We start from the raw sequence: 24991 nt of genomic DNA, 5'->3' as shown, positions 1-24991 counted from the left end.
TGGGTTGGGATGTTATTGTAACTTGATCACTTCTGTCATGAGAGTGGATTAGTGAGTCATTAAGATCATTGTCTAGAGATAGCTCATGTTTGATTGAGGTTTGTTGATCAGTTTAGATAGTCACAGCCTGAACACTAGCCCATGAATCCATCTCTGGAAGCCTTCTTTACCATTTGATTGTTTACTTATCGCATATCATCCTGTTTTATTGCATTTGTTTCAGTTTAAGTTTGTCAAGATTGCATCTGTTTCTTCGTCAGAACCCACTCGACCTAGTCACTCGACCAGTCACACGGTCGAGTGCTTGATCGAGCACCTTCGGGTTGTTCCTTTACTTTCTGTTCTATTTTAATTCTGCACCTTTACTGTTTTATTTAGTGCTTGTACTTCTGTTAGTTTAAATTCAGCATTACTTACTTGCATTCAACCTCTATTTCAAGCATTTTCCTTTCTGCATCTTTATTTTCTGCATTTTTATTACTTTCATCAAACTGTTTTACCAAAACCACTTTTATACTTGGCTTAACTTGGATTACTGTTCATATTCTGATTGTATGCACATCTCACACTTTATGAATTGACATCTTTTATGCTACAACATCATAAAGGTATTGAAATATCTTGCATCCCATTAGATCATCTTAGCCTAAATTTGTTTATTTGATTGCATCATTCATTCATTCATAAGTTAAGACTACAAAAATACATGTTTCAGATATGTATATTTATTGATGTGTATATGTGATTGTTTATTAAATTACCGTTCCAATGCGTAATATAAGGGAACGTAGGAGAATTGGGCACGCAGCCATGAATGGGAAACAGAAAGGATCAAAAGGAGTCAGCATGGGTCTGCCATAATGAAGTTAAGTAAGTTCCAATACAAGACGAGATTGACTGCGACTTCTCTCTACCAGAAACAAAATCTCCCAAGTGAAATGAAGTTGAGCCGTTAACTTTGTTTCTAAATATTTTGAGACAATCTTTAGTTTTCTTTATGTGTTTTAATAAACCCACTTGGCGTTGGCCAATCAGAACAATACAAGCGTCAAGGAGGATATGTCTCTCTGTGTGATGAAAGAAGGCACGTCACCTCTCTCGTTTTAAAATTCTTGGCTACTACGTGTTTTAGTGTCTAGCGTTCAACTCTCAAATTCCTGATATTTAAATTCGTTTTCACATTTTCAACGATTTCAAGTGCAATAATTTAACTTACTTTTATAATCTTCAATGACCAATGAATTTGTTGTTGTTACTATAAAGAATTGAAACATTTGTACTGAGGAATATTTTTCTTCCCTAAAGAGTAAAAGTATGCAATTTAGTTTTTTCTTTTCCTTTTTTAGATTTCTTTCTATTATATTACTCAATACTACACACCACAAACGCAAAAAATGAGTATCCCATAAATCAATAAAGACAAAGAACGACATAAAATTCAGAAAATACTAGACCTATCATTCACATTTCACCTAGATCTATAAATAAAGATATGATCTTTGAGTTACAACACAAACAACCTCCATCTCAATCCTCAAGTCATTAGAGTTAATTTCAATTCCTCTCACTACTTCCAATCTTCTTCGATCCTATTCAAAAATGGCAACGGCGTCGTTCAACATGCAGTCAGTGTTTGCCGCTCCTTCCGGTGGATTGAGTACACGCAACATCAGAAACACAAAGCAACTCTTCTTCAAGAGGAATGCTCCGGTTGGAGTCAGGTGCATGGCTCAGGGAGATCCTATCAAGGAAGACTCTTCCGTGCCCTCGACCTCGGCCGCTCAACCGCAAATGCCACCATCTCCTCCTCCAGTTAGCAAGCCTAAGGTATATATATAATTATATTTGATCTAGTGGTCGAAGTCATTTATATAAACATCATTAGAAATTTGACTATGTAATGTGACTTTGCGTTAGCATAGTCTTGTAATCATTTTAAGCCCAAAGTGTTCCCGTATAATGAATGTTCTTGATTAATTTGTGAGTTGAATGATTTGTTTTCTTGTTTAGGTGAGTACGAAGTTTAGAGATTTACTAGCATTCAGCGGTCCAGCGCCCGAGAGGATCAACGGAAGACTAGCCATGGTTGGATTCGTGGCTGCCATCGCGGTGGAGTTGTCGAAGGGAGAGAACGTGTTCGCTCAGATCTCCGACGGTGGCGTCGGGTGGTTTCTTGGAACAACAGCGTTGCTGACGTTGGCATCGATGGTTCCATTGTTCAAAGGAATAAGGGCCGAGGCAAAGTCAAAAGGGTTCATGACGTCAGACGCTGAGCTATGGAACGGTCGTTTCGCTATGCTCGGTCTAGTTGCTTTGGCCTTTACTGAGTACGTCAGCGGTGGGACTCTCGTCTAAGTCTTTTTTTTGCTCTAGTTTAAGGGAAAATCATATTTTGAGAACGATATATACATGTAATGCATAGTTTGATGATATTTACTATGTTTCCTAAAAGCTTTGTAAGTGTTGACATGATTCAAAGAATATTTATTGGCTCTAAAATAACAAGAGAATGAGACGGACGCAAGACTGAGAACTAGTCTAATACTATTAGACAAAGGCTCATACAACCAAATCGGAAATAAATCGTTTACAAAAAAAAATTGACAAAAAATAGTTATCTTCATGGGTCGAGTTGAAAAGATTAAAATGGAATTGCGAATTGGAAGCTGGAAAATGACATTAAGAGATAAAAACTAATTGATCATTAACCGGTATAGTTGGATCCTAAAGGGTCATTGTGTATCCAAATAAGAGTGTAGCTTCAAAGTAGTTCTATCATTTTTAGTTTTGATGTATACTGTTAACATGAACATCTCCTGACTCGCATCCATTTATTGCAGAACATACAGACGACATAAGGATGGCAAGTTATAAGTTAACAAACCATGAAACATTACAACAACACCAAAGCCACACGAATGAAAGTGTCTTCAGGGAGACAACATCTAAACATATACATATCCAACATGAGACAGAGATGTCTCTCTTTATTGTATACATATCCAACATGAGACAGATGTCTCTCTTTATTGTACGCTTAGTTTATAAAAATCTGATGCCTAAGACTGAAAGTCCTCTACGCTGACGCATCTATGGCACCGCCTCCGTTCACCTTCACGAAGTTATCGATGTATTCTTTCCTGTAAAATAGCCGTTTCAATATCATTAAACAATTTTCTTGTTTCTTTGCTAAGATGAACGATTACAGAGTAAGCTTCTGATGATACAAAAGATGAAAACAGAACAGTGTACCTTGCAGGGAGATGGTCGTGTGGGCGATTGTATGGTGTCCAAACCGGTTCACCCACGAAAAGCCGCATTGCCTGTTCAATAAGAAACTCCAATTTTCTAAGCAACCAATATTATTATATGATGAATTAACGACTTTGAAGAAGCTAATATTGAACCTTAATATAGTTGTCTGAGTCCGTAGTGAAGCGATGATATATTCCAGCAGGCAAAACTATCATACCACCTTTCTTTACCCATACTCTAATCCAAGCCTCATTGCGATCCCTCAAATCAAAGTATCCTTTATTCCAACGAAACTAAAACATGAGGCTATCATCGAATTGAAGTCTTCAAGTAAAGCAGCCAATACAAGTACTTACCACTTCCTGCAACGCAGTAACGGATCTCTTCATCAGTGTGCAAATGTTCTTCGAAAAAGCTCTTTACTTTCCCTTCATAGTTTGGAAGCTTTTCCGGGCATACCTCACAAAAATCCTGGAATTCAACAGTTTTCAATCGTCAAACCAAGAGTCGAGCAGATAAATATAGACACAGAAACAAAAACGTTTGGGAATCATCGAGTTATAAACATAAAAAAAAACTTTAATCTCGGAAAGTGTAACAGAGAAGGAAACGGGTTGTTTAATCTCCCTTGGATAGCTAATGTTAGCGGAAGAAGAACCAGAGAGATTTGATGGTTAATGACAAACAAATAGCAAATCTTAAAATCTACCAAGAAACAGTATAAACCCATTTTTCACTACTTGCTCTCTAACGAAGTCACAACTGCTACATTCATCCCTTGGCTAGTTATAAATAAGGTTTAAGCCACCGAATGTATTGAAATGTCAAGTCCAACGGATAACAAAACAAAGATATATAAAAAAATGGTGACAAACCGTGTAAGAGTAACCGCGAGATTCACGGATCTTTTTCAGTTCTTCATCGGTTTCATAGTTATCAGCATCAAGTCTCCAGCTAAGCACGCCAAGCTCTATACACTCAAAACATTACACATAAATATATAAATAAAGCAAACAACAGTAAAAAACATTACAGAGAGAACAACCATGAAGAGAAACAAAAAAACCTGCAAGTTTGTCCAAAGATACAAACTCCTTAGGATCTTTTTGGTGAGGAAGTCTCTGATCCTCTTGGCTATCATCCATGTACCATGCCTGAATCACTTCTTCTCTTCCACCCTAAGCAATAACACACAACAACAACAACAATATGTGAATCAAGAAAACATCAATCTGATGGTCATCACATCAAAATCAGTTATTATAAACCAAACCACTAATCCAATATGAGTAGCCACTGTATAAGAACTTCAACACTAACCAGAGAAAATGTTCTAAAGCAATCAAATTTCGATATGTTACAAGTAACATCCGAGATAAGGCAAGCAAGCTAAAACACTGTATGAGCCATTACATCAAACCCGAACCTTATGGATATATATATCATACAACAAATCGGCGAATCCATGTTTTAATGGCGGAAACACAAGAAATTTTCCGATCAGGGATTGAAAAATTCACAATCAGAAAGAAATTACCTGAACAACTTCTTCACCCATGGTTATACTTGTTTCTTCCTCTTCTTCTTCGTTATGCCTTTTTTTTTTTATCGTCTTCAAATCCACGCGATTAATAATGACCTCTCCTTTTCGAAAAGAAAACAAATGCTAAAAGACTAAACTACCCTCCATCCGGCGGCGTGCGTGCGTGCGTGTGGCGAGGGTAACGCCGCCTCCCTCCAACATAGATCCGTTTCAGACTATTATTAACAACTTACGTTACGTTTTTTGAGAGAGGTGCAAGTGAATTAGAAAAATTATAGTTTGGCATAGTGTTTAATGCGTTAGAATCATCCATGTCAACTCATATAACAATTGTTTAATCTTTGACAATTAACAGGTATTGTAAAAAGGTTCAAATGATGATAAAAGTGAAAACTAATGGTTTAGAAATGGTCAAAAGAAGTGAAGGTTTGGTAAAGAAGAAGTCAAAGCTAAAATAGTTTGGCGAAAATAGTCTTGTCGTTAAAAGACGGCATTTACACATTACTAACAAGAACTTACCACTAACCTACGAAGCTACACAAAAAACTATAGACCAAAAATTATGAGTGCGACACGGAAACGCGAAGATGCCCATCTGAAGAGAAGGTTCTTCATATTTTAACCTTACCAATGCTATTAATAGCATCTCCACGTTTTGGCATCTTGTTAAATAACTGTAAACCAAACCAATGAGAGTTTTTGAGTCAAGTCATTCAAACCTATTGGGAACAAAGCTTGCCATATTGATCGTCTTCTTCTTACCTTCACTGTTTAGATCAACTGATAGATTGGGACTTTTTGTTTGGTTTTCAGGTGACTGGCTCTGCAGTGGAGATCTTGTGCGGCCAAAGTTTTGTGAATATGCAGCATTCATTCGTGGCTGACGATTTAGAAACAGTTCCAAGCTAGAAGACGCAACTCCTGGAGACTTTCTGGCCTTAAGGAATCTTCTGCACATAAACAAAACGTATCAGTTTTTAGCGGTTTTGGAATTAAGTTTAAGTATATGAAGCACCTGTCCTTCCGCTTTTCACGATATCTTTGTAACGACACCTTTCTGTTCGCCTGACCCTCCATATCTAAATAACGACCCAAAAAACACATATGAACAAAGGATAAATATAAGATGTAGGTAGCAGGTCAAGTTAACAATATTAGCATAGCATTGCACAGGTGAAAGCAGTGTCGATCAAAATTTTATCTCAGATTCATTAAGAAATATGAAAACTGTTTGTAATTGTACCAGAATCACGAGAAGAATTCGCCCTCTCAAGACCAGTTTGGGGGAGTTTCACCATCTTCTCTGCAATAAGAATTCAAAATTTCAGTTTAACTATTGACTAGTTCAAACTCGATTGTCAACAAAGAAAGTGAAATCACTATCACAAAAAGGTGCAATGCATATTCATTCACAAGCTAGTATAGCACCACACAGCATTTAGAAATGCTTTCTTTGGTCAAATGCCTCCTTTCAAAATTGGGCAAAACAAAAGCAGTTTTTGGCAACAAGAGAAAATTAAAGAAGATCTATTGCATCACAAAAGCTGGTCCATTAACTTTTCCAGTTTGATGATACACAAAACAAAATCATTTCAAGTTTGAATCATCTATCTATCAACTGAAAAGCAAATCGGACACTTTAGTAAAAGCTTACCTTTACTCATGGGCGTACTAGTAGAAGAAAAGATACCATTTGCCGGCAAATCAATTGGATTGGCTGCAAAATGCATGAGTGACTGGGCCTAAAAACCAAAATACAGGATGAATGATCAAAATGTACCCCATCAAAATTTCTATATTCAGGCTAGACAGAATAATGTGATTCATTTACCTTTTCAGATGGTACTCCATCATACACATTCACTTTTCCACTATAGAATATCGTCATTTGCCCAACCAGTGCACTTGTTTTAGCTGGACTTCTGATGCAACATTACAGATAACTTGTTTAAACAGCATTGGAGTGGTTAATTTGCTTATACAATAACATATTACATGATACCGAAACTTCTACTAAAAGCTTTCGAAGATGGACTACCACAACAACAAAAAAAAGCCTCAGAAACTAAACTTTCTGTTATCAGTTCAAGTCACATCATTCCCATGTCACCAAATTCCACAGAAACTAACACAGAACCAAGAAGATATGGAAACACTAACTAGAGATACAGAGGAAAACCCCAATGAACTCACTTTAAATCACATGAACTGGTTGAAAAGATGTGATGCTAAACCCTAAATACTGTCAAACCAATCCACCATCAAAGCCATGAACCATATAAACTTATGTGACTCTTTTGACACAAGGAAGTAGAAAGAAATCACATTGATTCAAAAAAACCAAAAATGTAAACCTGGGAGTAACAACAGTCTTGTAGGTATCTTTCTCAACTGAACCACCGGAGAACTCAGCTGATCTTGGAGAATCCCTTCTATGGCACGGACCATCATCTTCCTGAAAAGGATTCTTTCCACAAGGTTCGAGCTCGTTGCTTAGCTCAGTCGACGTTGTTGTGACCTAAGGATCCACAAGTACACACAGAGCAACACACAATTTCCCCTAAATCAGCACCAACTAAAAGTAACGATTCTACACGAAACAAGAAGGCAAAATTAGGGTAAATATAGAACGCTCACAGGAGGCGGCGGATTTGGCGGCTGAGAAACGAGGATCTTACGGAGGATTCCGGCGCCGGAATCGTCGCCGGGCTCATAAAGAGCTTTAAGTGATAAAACTTGCTGGATCGCCTAAGATTTGTTCCACGAAGGCCTGCGCATTCCTGTTTCAACACGTGTCAGTCCAAAAAAGCTCATCGGCTTACAAAAATTTCGAGAAGGCACAAAGTTAGAAGAAGAAGAAGAAGACCTTTCTCTTTGAGGAATTTGCGGCAGTCTTCGCGAGTGAGCTGAGAAATGTCTTCTTCAGTCAACAGTTTCAGAGGCTTCGCGAGTATAGACTTCGCTGTAGACACTCCTACATCCATCTCTCCTCTTCTTCACCGGAGTTCCGACGAGAAGAGCAGTGGCGTTTCAGTAATTATTGGGAGGGTTTGGGGGTAAAATTAGGAAGAAAGAAAGAGAGAGAGAGAGACTTGAATGAAAAAGAGAGAGTGAGGTCGAATAGTATTCTATGGGCTTTAGAAATTTGGGGGAATGGTTTCTGGAGCAGGGGAGCTCCCTAGACTGCCACGTATGATTTTCTCTTCTCTCATTCTTTACTTTTTTTGTAATCCCCTAATCATGGCAGCTCCTAATTATACTTCTTTTTTAATCCCGATTTTTTTCATTTTTATCTTTCAACTATACTTGCCGAGATTATAAAATAATTTACTCTGCAATGCTATGATTTTTTATAGAAATTGGAAAACAGAGGAAAAAACGTAAGAAGGAATAGATTTTTAGTTATATAATTCATTCACCTATGTCCTTTTCAAACCTCATTCCACGATACGAGTTTTTTTTTTGGAGTTGAAGATGAAATGTGTTTCTTCACATCGTCCTTAGAACCGTGATTTAGAGTAAACCAAAGACGTGGAGAGCCACAGACAAGAATGGTTACACGATACACACGCAACTAGTGCCTTACTATATACGTTCGTCATTTAGGATATTGCACATACTAGAGCCAACTATTTATTTATTTAGTTGCAACAACCACAAAGAAACGTAGGAAAACAATGATCCCACTATATAGTCCTTGCGTATACGACAAAGTTGGTATAAAAGATCCATATCATAGAGTGTAATTAAGTTTACAACAACTCAAGCTTACCAAAGCCAGCATTCTACACACAGGTATACATATAAAATATCCAATAATTGAGAGAGGAAAGCTCTCTTTATTCTTAAAGACCTTGTTTATAGATTCTTCACTTCATAAAGCAAGAAAGAGAGACCCTCCCTAAGCAGAGGCGTTGATCACAAAGTTATCGACATATTCTTTCCTATAAAATATCAGAACTTCTTGATCACATTGGTAGCACAAGAGAACAAACAGAAGGTATGTATTTTATAAGACAAACGGGGTAATCAGGAAATTGTACCTTGCAGGAAGATGGTCGTGTGGACGATTGTATGGTGTCCACACCGGTTCACCCACGAAAAGCCGCATTGCCTGTTTAACAAGATGTTCCAATTTCTTAAACAAGCAAACGTATATGATAAAATAGACTAAGAGAAGCTGATACTGAACCTTGATATAGTTTTCTGAGTCCACGGTGAAGCGATGATATATTCCAGCGGGTAAAACAATCATACCCCCCTTCTTTACCCATACTCTAATCCAAGCTTCATTGCGGTCCCTCACATCAAAGTATCCTTTTTCCAAGGAAAACAACATTGACAACTATATGCATACAGTAGATCGAATAATTTTAAAAGTAAAGCAGCCAATACAAAGTACCTACCACTTCCTCCAACGCAGTAACGGATCTCTTCATCAGTGTGCAAATGTTCTTCGAAAAAGCTCTTCACTTTTGCTTCGTAGTTTGGAAGCTTTGCCGGGCATACCTCACAAAAGTCCTGGAATTTAAACACTATTCTGTCATAATCAAACCAAGACTTGTAACACATTAAAATGTTTGCAAACCAGAAACTGATTTTCATAAACAGTTCCATTCCAGTTAAGTGTTTACAATTGAGTAAAACCCTCAGAGAGTTAGAACAAAGACTTGGTCAAAAGTAAAAAAATCTAGCATTCAAGTCTTATAATGGGGTAGCAAACAAAAACGTGAGAAGACAATCATCATATGAAGGGCACAAACCGTGTAAGAGTAACCGCGAGATTGGCGGATCTTTTTCAAATCCTCATCAGTTTCATAGTTATCAGCATCAAGTCTCCAGCTAAGTACTCCCAGCTCTGCACTCAAAAATTACATGTTAAAAAAAGACAAGACAATAGGAAGCTTTACAGAGAGCACAACATTTAATATCGACGAGACGCACACCTGCAAGTTTGTCCAGAGATACGAACTCCTTAGGATCTTTGTGGTGAGGAAGTCTCTGATCCTCTTCGCTATCATCCATGTACCATGCCTGAATCACTTCTTCTCTTCCATCCTGAGCAATAACACACAACAACAAGACATCATTTTTGGTTTATGGTAATAATCCCAAAAAAAACACATCCAAATGGGGAAAAACATGTTCGAAAAACACATTACAAAATCTGATATTTTAACAATGATAAAACTTCAACAATTGGAGAAATCATCATCCATTGCAAAACCCGAGATGATGCCTATACTGATGATGATGATTCGGAAATCGGCGAAACGAATCGAATTACAAACCCGAAACTAACGGAAAACAATCGGCGATTCATGATTGCGTACAAGAAATTGGAAACTATCGATCCTCATAACCAAATCAGAAAGCAGAAGAGAGGAAGATAGAAACATACCTTCACCGCTTCGCCCATCGTCTTCTCCGCTATGCCCCCTTCGTCTTCAAAACCACGCGATGAGATTACTCAATTCAGGATATCGTTTTCAAAACAAGGATAAAATAATAAAATCTCAAAGTAAAAAGACGAAACTACCCGTATTTTATCGGTCAACCAGAGAGATGCCTTTCCGATCATTTATAAATCAAAAAACAGTTGTGTTGATCTCGCATGTTTTAAAAATAAACAAATTAATTATCTCATTACACATCACAAAGAAGTTTGTGTTGATTAGAAGAACCTCAAGATTGGTATCATCATCAATAAGGTCTCTCTCATTATATAAGACAGCATTTACATAATACAAACCGCCACATTCTCCTCTCGTCTCTAACCTACTCCAAAACTACATACCAAAAAAGATGGGATACACAAGCCGTAAAAAAAAAAACCAGACACTGATCCAGCTCACTCTTAAAGCCAATGTTTCTTCCACAATGAACGAGAACATTCACTGTTTGCTTTTTTGTACTTGGCAATTTCACAAAAGAACAGTATTGAGCTTTACAGCTCGCCTTGTGACCCGGACGGAATCTCACCTCCAGTTTTTTGTTAAAGATCTATAAAACAAGCGAGAAGTATGTTTTGAGGGGAAACCACTGGGAACCATTCAAACCAATGCTATTTATTTCATACCTTCACAGTTAAGATCGCTGTTTAAATCAACTGAGAGATTGGAACTTTTTGTCTGATTTTCAGGTGACTCGCGAAGCCCTGTGCCGCTAAGGTTTTGTGAATATACAGCGCTCATCCGTGGCTGACGATTCAGAAACATCTCCAAGCTATATGATGCAACTCCTGGAGCCTTTTTGGTTTTAGAGAATCTTCTGCTCAGAAAGAAAGGTTTATCATTATTCAGCCATTTTTGGGATTAAGCGCAAGTGTGTACACGACATTATTGCAACAACGATTGTTTCTTTAACGCACCTGTCCTTTCGCTTATCAAGATATCTTTGCAATGACACTTTTCTGTTCGCCTGACCCTCCACATCTTCAAAAAGACCAACAAAACACCAGCAATTGATTGTTAAATTAACAGAAATTTCAGGTCATACATCACACAGAACAAGCAAGAAAGTTTATCTGCCTTGAGTAAACACTACTAGCATTGCATGTAGAGGTGAAGAGGTAGACCAAATTTCCTTCTCAGATGTTTTAAGCGCTCCCAGGTGTTTTAAGCATCATTAATATAACAGGTTTCTATATCTTTATAAGGTAAGTGAGCACAGTTTGTAACTTTGTACCAGAATCACGAGAAGCAGTTGCCTTTTCAAGACCATATTGGGGAAGCTCAACCATCTTCTCTGCAAAACCAGATCAGAATTTCAGATGCTTTTGAACAAGATTGATCATCCGAAATCAAAATCACAAAAAGGCACAAGAGCATCTGCATATTCTTCTACACAAGCTAGTATGCGTAGCATCACCATGCAGCATTTAGAGATGCTTCTTTTACTTGACCATGCCAAATTTGGACAAAATGAAAGCCATGTTTGTAAAAAAAAATATACATATATAGAAAAAGATCTACTCTAACTTTAAGAAAAGCTTGAGATGCAGTTCCATTCACATTTTGCAATTAGATCATACAAAACAAAATCATTTTAAGTGTGAAATCATCTATCTGTTAACTAAAAAGCGGATTAGACACTTTAGCAAAAGCTTACCTTTACTCATGGGCTTCGAAATCATTCTACTAGAAGCAAAAATACCATTTTCAGGCAAATCAATTGGATTGGCTGCAAAGTGCATGATAGACCGCGCCTGCAAACCAATGTACAGGATGCATCATCAAAAACATGCCATCAAAGTTTATTCCTTTTCAGGCTGGACAGAATAATGTTGTCCATTTACCTTTTCAGGTGGTACTCCATCATATACATTCACTTTCCCACTATAGAATATCGTCATTTGTCCAACCAGAGGACTTGTTTCAGCCGGGCTTCTGATGCAACATTAGATACAAGTGTTTAAAACAACTTTTTTGAAGTAGTATTTCGTTTGTATAACAAGTAACACATAATGGCAACAACTTCCGTACATTGACTACCACAGAAACTCTTGTTACTAAAAAGAAATCATTGCAGAATTCACAAATCATAATGACCAATGGGGTAAGTATTTGTTGACTAGCAATGATCACATCATGTCATACCAATCCCCCTATTGATAGTCCTTTCACTAGAAAAAAACAAAACAGAAGAGTAGAACAAAACCAAGGAGATCTGAAAACACCAACTACAACAGATGCAGGATAAAGCCTCTATCTGACTCTTTTAACCTAATCACTGACTCTGACCAATCCACCATCATAGACATGATCTATATAGAAAACTTTCTATTCCCAAGGGTGTGATATCAAAACCAAATACTTCCTCCTAAGATCACAAAACGATTATAGCTATTCTCTTGTGATTAAACAACATTCAAAGAGCATTATAGAGCAAAATGTAAACCTGGGGGAAACTGTCTTTAAGCTATCTTTCTCAACTGCATAATGAGGAGAACCACCAGAAAACTCAGCTGATCTTGGAGAATCCCTTCTATGGCAGGGACCTTCATCTTCCTGAAAAGGATTCTTGCCACAAGGTTCGAGCTCGTTGCTTAGCTCAGTTGACGTTTCTGTGACCTAAGGATCCACAAGTACACACAGAGCAACACACAATATCCCCTAAATCAGCACCAACTAAGTAACGATTCTAAGCGAAACAAGGAAGCAAAATTGAAGTAAGTGAACATCAAATTAGAATAAAAANAAATAGAAAGCTCACAGGAGGCGGATTTGGCGGCTGAGAAACGAGGATCTTACGGAGGATTCCGGCGCCGGAATCGTCGCCGGGCTCATAGAGAGCTTTAAGTGATAAAACTTGCTGGATCGCTTGAGATTTGTTCCACGAAGGCCTGCGCATTCCTGTTTCGACACGTGTCAGCCGCCATTCTCGTAAGGAGAGAATAGAGAGAGAGAAAAAAAAAAAAAACCTCCGAGAGAACAGAGAAATTCAAAATTTGACTAAAGCAAGCACCAAAAAAAAAATCCGAGACCAAGATCCTCCCGGAGAAGACAATAAGACCGGAGGAGGAAAGAAGAAGAAAAAAGGACCTTTCTCTTTGAGGAATTTGCGGCAATCTTCGCGAGTGAGCTGAGAAATGTCCTCTTCAGTCAACAGTTTCAGAGGCTTCGCGAGTATAGACTTCGCCGGAGACACTCCGACATCCATATTCTCCTCCTTCTCAGATTCCGGCCAAACGGCCTCACCGGATCCCCCCAACAGCGAGGGAGCAGTGGCGTTTTCGTAATAATCGGAGGGTTTTGAGGGCAAAATTAAAAGAGCGAGAGAGAGAGAGAGAGAGAGAGAAAAAAAAAGAGAAAGAGAGTGAAGAAGTAATAGAAGAAGGGTTTCAATTTTAGGGGANGGGAATGTTTTTTTTTTTTTTTTTTTTTTTTTTTGGAGCAGGAAGCTCCCTAGACTGCCACGTAGGCATCCTACTAGTCTCACTATATTATAGCCTAATCATACCTTGTGCTGATTAATTCTTTTTTATTATAAGGTAGAAACAGTTTATGTTAATTCAAAAAAATATATAGCATTAGTGCAAAGAAAAAATGACAAGAAAACTTATTTTAATTGTTGTTCAAAAAAAATAAAACTTATTTTATTTACGAGTATATGTTTTTTGTTTATTAGTGAGTGGATGTCAATTTGCATGGGACATTTGGATTATTAATAACTAATTATTTCTATAAATAGATAAGAGTTATTCTAAAAGTAGAAAAATATATCTTTTGGTTTTTTTGTTTGTATACTACTTTACTCAATTCTCTTTGAACAATGAAAATATCTATCTTTGACGATTTATTTTGTTTGGTTTAATTCATTCTTTACAATTATTAAATTTGTGGAAGATGATCAATCAAGTTCTTTAATTTCTTGACAAAAAAAAAAGAAAAAGAGAGAGAGATCAGGTACTTAACATAATTCGGATAAAGATTATTCTGGTTATAATCTAGATAAGAGTCAAATAATAACAACGAAAATATGATTCAGATTTGTAGGCCAGATTTTCAAATCTCTTTCTAGTTTATCTATGTTCTACTCGATGGGACTTGGTTATTGCGACATGTGATCTGGCAGCCCGGTTTGTCAGCTTGGTTCGGTAGAGGCAATGGTATTAATACTGTTCATTAAGGTCGCTTGTGCTAACCATCGCTCGGATTGGCTTTGAGGAAGTGTTACATTGGAAAATGGAAAGTTTATGTGTAGTGTAGAGGTTGTGAATGTCTTGAGAAGGTTTGAGACAAAGAGTTTATGAGAGAGACTCGGGCATTGCCACACTTTTCAAAATTTTACATATGCAGTACTGTTTAAGACAATTATTGTTCTTAAACATCACCCGGTAATTAAACACCAACAAAAATAATCAATTCTACGACTATAGTACTAGTTGATAACCTATTTTTGATGGCTTAACATATATGAGGGACGTAGATCAGTTAGATACATCATACATGTAAATGGAAATGTATCTCCACGTAAAAAAAAATAAAGACTAGTCATTTTCGGAAGTGAATACCAAAACGATTGAAAAATACATGAGAGTAAATAAATTGACAAGACGAAGGAGGAGTAATATACATTTTTCACATGAGTCTGACCAATATCGATTCCCTCATAAACCTTGCTTGGTCTGCGTGACATATCCCTTCGCATTATCCAACCCCTTGTCTATTTGTAGACTTGTAGTTATAAAAATAAAAATAAAAAATCTTTATAAATTGTTTCAGAAATTAATTAACTATTAAGGTTCGTTCCAAATCCAATATTATATATTTTACTTAAAATGACAACTGATGAAGTGCTTGATGCATATATGATACATATTGTTAATTATACTCGCAATTGGCAAAATAACCATGCATGTTTAGGCTAAAACATTTTAAAAAATTATACAGTTTCTTCATCCATAACCTTCTAGGTTAAAAATGATTAGATACACAAACATATTATTATTGTACTATTGCATCGTTCATGTGATATTGCAACTTTTTCTTTTTAGATAGACTATGACATTTCGAATAATGATCACTAATCTTTTTGGAGAAAAGATTATACAGAACGTGTAAGCATTTTTTTCTGTTTCGAACTTGTGACTACAAAAGTTCACCAACGTATTTCATCTCTCTCTCCAGATACAGAAATTAAGACTCGATATTGGACCCGGTAACACTGTTTACAATACCCCCTCTAGCCGGTTGAATCAACAAAAGTATATAAAAACCAATTTTTTCAGATGGCTAAATAAGTTGTAAATCGTGAATACTCAACATAAAGAACGGTTTAGAATTTGCGAGTAGTGGAAGAAATAAGTTAAAGAAGAGGGAAACAAAAATAAATTTATATATATAGGAAGAGTCGTTATCGAAGAAATGGATCCAAGTTGGTACCATGCCTATCAATCTCTGGAGGATTGCATATATCTAGCTACCATTTCTATCAACAGCACCACTCACCAAACCCTACTCTATTTCCTTTTATTTAAAGCGTTTTCAATTATACTTATACATATATTGGTGAACTTTTTCCTTTGATATATTTGTCTTTCTCGGTTTTTCTCAAGTGTGTTGTCGTGTCAATTGTTTATTGATCTCTCAAGATCTTGGGATTAATTAAGGCGAATTAAGTAGAGATTTAGAGTCATATCATTGAATCCTAATAAACTTAATGGTTTACCTTTCACATTCACACACATTCTTAAATCAAAATATGATTTATGACACACCAACATAAATTTACTCTTATACATTTTCAGACTTTTGGAGAAAAATATCTAAAACGAAGAACTATATGGAACATAACTAGTATTGATTTTTTTTTCCTTTGAAGCTATTGGTAATGTTAAAATGAGTTCATCATAAATTAGCTGTCATCAAAAAACAAACTAAAGTATGGTAAAACTCTCTCTTAATATATTTTTTTCTCTTTTCTTTTTGTAACTGCTAAGATTTCCATATAAGTATCATCTTCAATTCTACATAATCGAGTACAATGAATATGAAAACTACTATGCCCATATACAAATAGGAATATAATTTTTTTAAATATTAAAAAGAAAAAGATGAATAGTGATTGAAGAAACGTACAGGTTATGTTTGTGCAGGGAGAGGGGTCGCGAGTCCGTGGGTCGGGTACAGAGGATGAGTCAGTGAGTCAGGACCTGTTTCCCCCTCTTTGTAAGGATACTCATTTAACATCCTTTAATGGGCCTCATCTTATCATAGGCCCATTTACATATTTTCAGGTCTATTTCTTGGGCCTCATTTGTGGCTCTCGCGATTAGAAGTGACAACAATCTAACGACCACAAAACAACCCAACCGTATACTGTCTTTTTGTGGACAAATATTTCCTTTTCTTTTTTGATATAATGGACTGTCTCAAATAAATGATAAAAAAAATCCTATCAAAAGCATAAAACAATCTCTCGTGATCAATGCATTGTATGATCGGGGCGAATAACCAATTTATTGTTTTTCTTACTGATTGTTTCAACTTAGTAAAGATTATGTTTTCGCCTTCTGAGTGGCCAGCTTTTACGCCTTATTTGGAAGACATTCTGGCGGATAAAGAAGAGTTTGCTTCATTTTCATTAGTATTAGTTCTTCGCTCTCAAAATGGTAAAACGAATAGTTTGGTGCGCCGTGTTCATTCAGTTCCGCCTTTAGTTACCTATATAAACAATTTTTCTTCGTATTGGTTTGTTTGAGTCAATCTTGTAAGCTGTTGNAAAAAAAAAAAAAAAAAAAATCTCATGATCAAACCAATAAAAGAAGTAAACCAGCAACAGGAACCCATGTTCCACGTACCGACATTACATACACATAGTCAAAGAGTTACAAAAAGATTTACAAAACCATACTAGTCAGCTTTGATATCTTGGTTTTCAAATCTTATTTTATTTTGTTGTTGCTTATATTTGTTTTACCCAAATTGTCGACAACAAATAGATTAATTGAATCGTATTTTTTTGTTTTATTGTTTTTTTTTTTGCTAAGTGTGTAAATATCATTAAAAAGAAACCAGGGTTTGTTTTTACATGAAATTGAGATCCCACTAATTTGGTTCCCTGGCAAAAAATAAATAAAGCAAATTTTAAAGATTTCAGAAGATAGATTTATCTGACCCAAAGATAGAAGAGCTTCTTAAAGTTCTTGCAGTGTCTCCTCGCGATAGTTGTGTTGATGATCTCCCGATCTATTTCCTTGAAGATAACAGATGGTGGAACGGCTTGGAGATTGTGCAGAATGTTGTTTCTCTGTTTCCAGATTGCATAAATTGTGGCTTGAGCGGCGATCTTCCTTAGTGTAGATGGGGAGGAGGCTGAGCTCAATCTGATCCAGTCCAACAAGCTTTCCCAGTTCCTGAAAAGAGGTGGAGGCAGTGAAAGTCTTCGATGTATCATTCTCCAAATTTCCATGCTAAAGCTGCAGGTAAAAAGTAGGTGGTCTCTAGTCTCGACATTCGAAGCGCATATGCAACAGTCAGAGGAGACCTGCATTCCCCATGACTGGAGTTTGGAGCGAGTGGGCAATCTGTTAAGATGAGCTATCCACATATGGAAAGCATTTCGAGGGGTAGCTCCTTTGAACCAGACAAGACTTGCCAATGGCTTTACGTCCTCTCTGTGTCTCAGCGCCTCCCATGTACTTGATGAGGAAAAACCGGAACGGCTTGCATTGTTTCTAGACCACTCATCACAATCCTCAATCTGAGTTGGTAGCGGCAGATGGATAGTGGTGAGGTACATGTGGAGATCGCTTGCTTGATGAGTGCGAGGAGAGGGTAATATCCACGTGTCCCCTCGCGTGGCATTAGCCACTGAAGCTGTTAGAGGAATTCTGAGATTTCAAGGGCCTGCATCACCTAAAAGTTTGATCAAAGGTCCAAACGGTGACCAGGAGTCATTCCAGAAACTAGATGTGCACCCATTTCCTAATGACACACTCAAGAAACTCTGGGCGATAGGTCTCAGGTGGAGTAGGCATTTCCAGTTCCAGGTATCCTGCGCCTTTTCTTTTAAAAGCCAAAATGTCGAAATAGAGCTAGATAGGCGACCCGGGAAATGATGAAATTTGTGCCATGAAGCCCAAAGAGAATCTTTTTTGGTGAAAAGATTCCAAACAAGCTTAAGACAAAGGGATACATTCCACTCGATGAATTGCCTAAGCCCGAGACCTCCCTCCTCCTTTGGTAAACATACCTTCTGCCAGGCCACTTTTGCCTTGTGATGGTTTTCAATACCCCCAGACCATAAGAAATGAGAGCATAAAGATTCTATTTCTTTGATGCAGCTTCTCGATACCCCCAGACCACAATACCTGTGATCACTGAGGCTATCAGCTGCAAACTCCCTGCAAATGATAGTGACTTCACTGCCCAATGGATGAATTTATTCTTGATTTTTTGCACTAATGGAGCGTATTCAGCAACCTTTAGCTTTCTTGATATGATTGGTAGCCCCAAGTATCTTATGGGCAGGGTCACCTCAGGGAAACCGAAGTGAGCAATTGCTGCACGCTCCACCTCATCAACACCTGCTAGGAAAAGTTCTGTTTTGTCTCTATTCATAGTTAGTTCAGACCAACCCGCAAAATCATCCAAAGTTTCATTTATCCCTTGAAGCGATGAGCTTCCCTCATCAAAAAATATCATCACATCATCCGCAAACATCAAATGAGAGAGTTCCAAGTCTGATGTTTTAGGATGATAAAAGATGTAGCCAGAGGAGTACCTAGAGAGGAGCAACTTTGAGAAGACTTCCATTGCAAGGACAAACAGATATGGTGAGAGAGGATCTCCTTGTCGAAGGCCCCTTTTGCTTTTGAAAAAGCCCCCAGAAGCACCATTTATAACGATTGAGAAAGTTGGAGTAGTGATACATTCCTCAATCCATTTCACAAAGACCTCTGGAAGGTGAATGCCTCGTAGGGCTGATAAAACGAAGTCCCATTTTAAGGAGTCATAAGCTTTACGCAGATCAACTTTAAGCATACCACTAGGTTCTATGTTCCTTTTGTTGTAGCCATGGACAATCTCAGTGGCAAGCAACACATTTTCTGACAAATGTCTCCCTTTGATGAAAGCAGTTTGTGATGGAGAGATGATGTCAGGCAGAATAGTTTTAAGTTGATTTGCTAGGAGCTTTGAGACTACTTTATATAAGGTATTCAGACACGAGATTGGCCGGAACTCTGAAGGTTTGGATGGGTTTGTAATCTTGGGAATCAAGACAAGAGTCGTTGCATTCCACTGCTTTAAGATCCTGCCAGTTCTGAAAAACTCCTTTACTGCTGAGATCACTTCTCCTCCAACAATGGGCCAACATTTTACGAAGAATTCTGCCGGATAGCCATCTAGACCACTTGATCTATTTCTTGGAAGACTAAAGAAAGCCTCTTTAATGTCCTCTTAGGAGAAGTCCTTTGTCAACTGGTTCTGCTGCTCAGAGGTGCAACTGAAATTAAGGAGAGTTGTGATATCCTCTTGTGTTGACAAAGAGGGAGAGATCTCGCTTCCCAAGAGGTCCGAGAAGTAATCCACACAAATGTCTTGGATCCCTATGAAAGAATTCATCTTCTCCCCAGCTGCATTTTTAAGATAGTGAATATGGTTTGAAGCACGCCTTGAATTTGCCATCTTGTGGAAGTAGCTAGAGTTGCAATCGCCGTGAGTTAACCAGGTAATGCTTGATCTTTGCATGAAAAATCTTTGCTCTGCTTAGACTAGCGTAAGCCATTTCCTCTCGTCATCTAGCAAAGCCTCGGCGTTTTGCTGGGTTGGAGAGGAGAGCATCCGATTTTGACTTTTGATCACTACCTCATGGGTCTCAGAAACTCTTTTTTCAATACCTGAGTAGTTTGACCTACTGTAATCTTTGATGATCTTCTTTAGACCTCCCAGCTTCTTTGAGACTCGAAACATGTCGGAGCCAACAAAGTTAAACGAGAACCAGCTTTGGGAGATGAGGTGGATGAAACTCTGATCATGAAGGAGGAAAATTAAAAGCTTGAAGGTTTTCTTTTGACTCTGCCGTGGTAGCGAGAGGTTTATGTGAGCACAAGCATGGTCCGAGAAGTCGGGTTCTCCAAAGATACAGAAGGATAGAGGGAATGAAAGTGCCCATTGATCATTTACCAAGGCCCTGTCCAGCTTTTTAGCTATTGGATCTGCTTCCCTCCTATTCCACCAAGTATATGTGCAACCTCTAAAAGTAAGATCATGCAGAACAGCATTGTGGATACACTCCCGGAAATCCTTGGTCGCTCTGTCGATGGAGTAACCGTCTGATTTTGAGTGGTCTGATGGGCTTAGAGTCTGGTTGAAGTCGCCCATAACAGCCCATGGTTTACCTTCCAGAGTTGGAATTGTAGATAGGATGAGAATCTCGCTCCAAAGGTGAAGCCGCTGAGCCTCATCGTTTGAGGCATAGACAAAAGAGACTACGAAGGTGTTATTCCCGGAAGGAAGCTGAACCTCACAAGTAATCATTTGGAGAGATTTCGATAAAACAAAAACTTTGACACTAGGGTGCCAAAGAACCCAAATCTTTCCTAAGTCCGAATAGGCATAGTTGCCTTCGTATAGCCAGTCGGGCAAAACACTTGTGATGAGCTTATCACACTTATGCTGCTGCACGTGAGTCTCAATGAGACTTCCAAAAAGTGGCTTATTTCTTCGAAGCCATTTCTTAAATCCGGTACGATGGGATAGCTTATTAAAGCCTCAGACATTCCAATAAAAGATATCTACACACATTAATATGGTTTACTAGTGGTTGAGGCTAATACCTCGTTCACGCTTGCGCTGCCGTTGTGACATCACCTTTGTGAACTCAAGATCATCGTAGTTTTCATGACAGTCAGATTGATCAGAGCTCCCAAGCTCACTCGATGAGACATCAGAAGAGTCTGGGTCCGCCCCTGATACACCGTCCGAAGTGTAGGTTTTACCTTGGGACTCAGGGAAACTGGATCTGCAGGGGTAATGGCTGAGACTGTAGACGGCGCAACAGCTAAGGCATTTTGTTCAAAGGTGCGGTCAGCCGACAACGGGGACGACTGGATTTGGCGGTCGATCAAAACTGGTTGGAGAGAGATTGATGGGGATGAGTGATACACAGAGTTTTAAACCCTATTTTCCTACTGCAAGTGCACAGCAAAGAAGTAGTACTTAGGGGTCGAATCCCACGAAGACCAAGTTTTACTCTATGGTTCTATTGGTTCAATTTCAAGCTAAGACAATTCAAAGTTGGGTTTGTTTGGTAACAGTAACGCGATTAAAACGGTATAAAAAGGCAATAAGCAAAACACTAGATCAGGGGTAATTCTCGGGAATTTCAGAGATAGCAACTAAACAACTATTCAGGGCATAGATTAAGTACCAGTCTAGAACTCAAACATAAATATAAACTGATCCACTGTCGTGGTATCAATAACTCTATCTGATCGATTCTGTGCGGAAACGCGGAGCACGTGCTCAGACATCCGGAGCACATGCTCGGCGGTCCATAAACCCTAAACTGTCGTTTGAGCCCAGAATCGCAGACAAGCATTAAAGAACAGGAATGATAAGTTCACAAATCACCTACACATCAACTTTCGCAGGTCTAGGATAATTTGCCCACTAATGTCTTTTCTAGCAACCTATTACACTTTTGATGAATAGATAAACCTAGAATCATAGATTGGGTGATCAAATCAACCTAAGCATTAAGTCTAACAATAGTGAAGACAATCGATTATATAAAGCCCTATTTGTGTTCTGTTGCTAACCCATGAAACCCCTTTTGAAACCCCTAATCTAGCAAAGAAAACTACTCAGACATAGAGAAATGAATCATAGCAAAAGATGAGAAATTCAATGACATAAAAATAAAAAGGGTTCAGAGAATGCTTCACAAGGTAGCCGCTCTTCTCCCTCTCACAAAAGCGTCGCTCAAAAAACCAAAAGAAAAGGTATATTATCTCTCCTAAAAACCCTAGGTTAAATAGCATACAAGTAGAGAAAAATAAGGAAAGATTCCAAATTCAAATCTCCCTATTAAAAAGCGATCTCAGCCCTCTTTCTCTCACAAAGGATCGCCTAAAATAAGGGGAATTAGGCAGGGAATCGGCGCCTAGATGCTTGCCACGTGTCGTCATGAAACCGTAGAGTTGGGAGCATGTGCTCGGAAATCGGGAGCATGTGCTCCTGGGTCTAAAATCAGCTTTTCTGCTCCAATTCAACTCCTTTCTGCTCCGATTGCTCCTGCTGTTCCAATCCTTGCTTTTAGCTTCCTAGCCTCTTATTATAACCTGAAAAGGACTCAAACAACTACAAAACTATCAAATAAACGGGGTCAAAGTGAGTCAAAACCGTAACATATCAACTCCCCCGGACTTAGATCTTTGTTTGTCCTCAAACAAACTCAAACCAAGCGCCAAGAGAGCCAAGGTGGGAACTCGCAAAAATCTCAGAAACCGTGAGTAGACCATGACCTGCAGACCACATGTGTTAGAACAAGCTATACCGATTCTCACCAAAAACTTCTCCAGCAAACATCTCCAAAACCAGAACCATAATTGGCAATCAAACCCAGAAAAAGATCACTTTCCAGACAAAGACTCTTTACATTCAATTAAAATTGGCGTGAGCTTCTCATTAAGGGCATTAAGCTAGTGAAATCGAGGCTTGGTAGATAAAAGGCTGTTTTAATGGTGGAGCTATAGAGTGTTTAGGGGTTACCATTACTTCGAAAGAGATGCAGGATATCGCACAAAATGGTAAGAGAGAGTGGACTCATTGATGTCCACAACCTCTAATCACTCTCCTCTTCTTATCTTCTCAAACTCAGCCTCTCTTTTCTCCTCAGGTTACAACGCATGCTCGGGGGTGTGTAACACTAGCTCTGGTCCCTTTCCATCATCCTTAAACTTTTTTTTTATTTATTATTTATTATTTTTTTGATGAGAAATTGAAATGAAGGATGATGGGGGATCTTCTTCTGATATTGCCCCTGGAGCATGTGGACCGTATCCTAGGCTCTCTCTCTGCTCAAAACAACTCGCGGACTCGGATGTATATAATTTCGGAGCAAGTGCTCGCTGGATTGGAGCACGTGCTCTACCCGTCCGGCTCTTTCCTCTTTGGTTCTCTAGCAAGAGCGAGTTAGAGATTGTGTCAGTCCTGCTCTCCCCGACCGTTTTGCACATAGCTGCACAGAATGAGAAAACAAAAATACAAGTGCAAGTGGTTTGAAAGGAGGTTAGGCTCGGGGTGGGTACTAACTTAAAATGAGCTAGCTATTCAGGATCATCAAGATTGGCAAAATGAATAAGAAGTCCTCAATATGTGACACGTTCCTTATCCTAATGCCCAAAACGAGAAGAATTTAAATCCGGTTAGGTTCCAATAAAGTAGAGTCTAAGTCTTTCCGGTGAAACCTTAATGGGATGAAGCTTTTCTGGCCAGGAGAAGGGTCCGAATGTGAAGAGGTATTAGCTCGTCTTTGTACTCTTAGTTCTGCAACAATGGTCACTAGGAAAAACGGTCAAACTCACAAATGGTTAAAAACATCACAGATTTCGGTCCTAATTCCCACAAGTTTTGGTTCGACTCACATGACAAACTGACTCAATAAAAAGAAAAATAAAGAAAACAAATGTCATAGGTGACCCTCCCCCGGACTTACTTCACACCGTCTCCGGTGTGAAAATAAGCCAAAGAGAGACCTAGACAAGAAGAAGAAGGAGAAGAAGAAGAGAGGAGGGTTTTGCGAGTTGGTAGGCTAGTGGGCTTGGTGGGCATGAGCCAAAGAATTGCATTGAACTTACCTGGCCCAATCGCTCCTCTCTTTTTTCTTTTGTTCTCAGTTCGCCGAGCATGTGTATCGGGTTGCTCGCGTCCTGCGAGCATGTGCTCCGCATCTTCTTCCAACATTCCTGAAACCGAAAAGAGAAGAAACAAATCCTAAAAAGAAAAAGAAAAACTCAGCAATACCTAGTGGGTTGCCTCCCACCCAGCGCTTGTTTTAAGTCGTTAGCTTGACTCCTAAGTCCTTAGGCAGTAGGAGGGTCGCCTAGGGCGAAAGTTTCACCCCTTGCGTGCTCAGAGGCGGCAAGATATGGTTTCAGCCTCTGTCCATTCACCACAAATTCTCTTCCTTTTGTGTCCAGCAACACAACAGCCCCATATGGTCTAATCTCCTTGATGGTGAAGGGTCCGGACCATCGTGATCTTAGCTTTCCGGGAAACAGTTTCAGCCTAGAGTTGAACAACAAGACTTGATCATTAGGAGCAAAGGTCCTAGTGAGGATCCGCTTGTCATGGTAGGCTTTGGTACGCTCCTTGTAGAGTTTTGAGTTTTCATAGGCGAGGTGCCTAATCTCCTCTAGCTCATGCAGTTGCATCTTCCTCCTTTCATGGGCGCTCTTAGTGTCAAAGTTCAGCATTTTCACTGCCCAAGCAGCCTTGTACTCTAGCTCAACAGGAAGGTGACACGCCTTACCATACACCAAGTGAAACGGTGTAGTCCCCAGGGGTGTTTTGTAGGCGGTTCTATAAGCCCATAGAGCCTCATCTAGCTTCTGAGACCAATCCTTCCTTGTTGTGTTCACTGTTTTTTGCAAAATGCTCTTAATCTCCCGGTTAGAGATCTCAACTTGGCCGCTTGTTTGTGGGTGGTAGGGGGTGGCGACCTTGTGCCTCACTCCATTCT

General features: G+C 38.7%; 5 protein-coding genes and 1 pseudogene across 6 annotated transcripts; 1 reads left to right on the top strand and 5 right to left on the bottom strand.

The window, feature by feature from the left end:
* On the top strand, positions 1501-2483 carry LOC104723715 (early light-induced protein 2, chloroplastic-like). Its single transcript, XM_010442108.2, has 2 exons — positions 1501-1827; positions 2011-2483. The coding sequence occupies exons 1-2, from the start codon at positions 1600-1602 to the stop codon at positions 2353-2355; spliced, it is 573 nt and encodes a 190-aa protein (XP_010440410.1). The 5' UTR covers positions 1501-1599; the 3' UTR covers positions 2356-2483.
* LOC104723713 (1,2-dihydroxy-3-keto-5-methylthiopentene dioxygenase 3) lies at positions 2801-4903 on the bottom strand. The gene is made up of 7 exons (XM_010442107.1): positions 4793-4903; positions 4322-4433; positions 4131-4225; positions 3612-3726; positions 3408-3532; positions 3253-3323; positions 2801-3140 (listed from the first exon to the last, which is right to left on the bottom strand). Exons 1-7 carry the CDS (start codon positions 4811-4813, stop codon positions 3077-3079), a joined length of 603 nt encoding a protein of 200 aa, XP_010440409.1. The 5' UTR covers positions 4814-4903; the 3' UTR covers positions 2801-3076.
* On the bottom strand, positions 5235-7935 carry LOC104723712 (annotated as a pseudogene).
* LOC104723711 (1,2-dihydroxy-3-keto-5-methylthiopentene dioxygenase 2) lies at positions 8462-10308 on the bottom strand. Its single transcript, XM_010442106.1, has 7 exons — positions 10200-10308; positions 9745-9856; positions 9562-9656; positions 9205-9319; positions 8991-9115; positions 8842-8912; positions 8462-8742 (listed from the first exon to the last, which is right to left on the bottom strand). The coding sequence occupies exons 1-7, from the start codon at positions 10215-10217 to the stop codon at positions 8700-8702; spliced, it is 579 nt and encodes a 192-aa protein (XP_010440408.1). The 5' UTR covers positions 10218-10308; the 3' UTR covers positions 8462-8699.
* On the bottom strand, positions 10416-13612 carry LOC104723710 (protein TIFY 4B-like). Of its 2 annotated transcripts, none has more exons than XM_010442104.2 (9): positions 13342-13612; positions 13013-13152; positions 12698-12870; positions 12096-12186; positions 11909-12005; positions 11486-11545; positions 11169-11232; positions 10878-11068; positions 10416-10801 (listed from the first exon to the last, which is right to left on the bottom strand). In XM_010442104.2, the coding sequence occupies exons 1-9, from the start codon at positions 13457-13459 to the stop codon at positions 10794-10796; spliced, it is 942 nt and encodes a 313-aa protein (XP_010440406.1). In that variant the 5' UTR covers positions 13460-13612; the 3' UTR covers positions 10416-10793. The 2 variants fall into 2 exon arrangements, with proteins under 2 accessions (XP_010440406.1, XP_010440407.1); XM_010442105.2 differs by having other exon boundaries at positions 12096-12183.
* LOC109127624 lies at positions 17411-17851 on the bottom strand. The gene has a single exon (XM_019232629.1). The coding sequence runs from the start codon at positions 17849-17851 to the stop codon at positions 17411-17413; it is 441 nt and encodes a 146-aa protein (XP_019088174.1).

This window comes from Camelina sativa, chromosome 11, assembly GCF_000633955.1.
Source record: "Camelina sativa cultivar DH55 chromosome 11, Cs, whole genome shotgun sequence".
In the NCBI taxonomy this organism is placed as follows: domain Eukaryota; kingdom Viridiplantae; phylum Streptophyta; class Magnoliopsida; order Brassicales; family Brassicaceae; genus Camelina; species Camelina sativa.
Note: the sequence above shows the minus strand (reverse complement) of the source record. Positions and strands in the feature narration are given on the sequence as shown.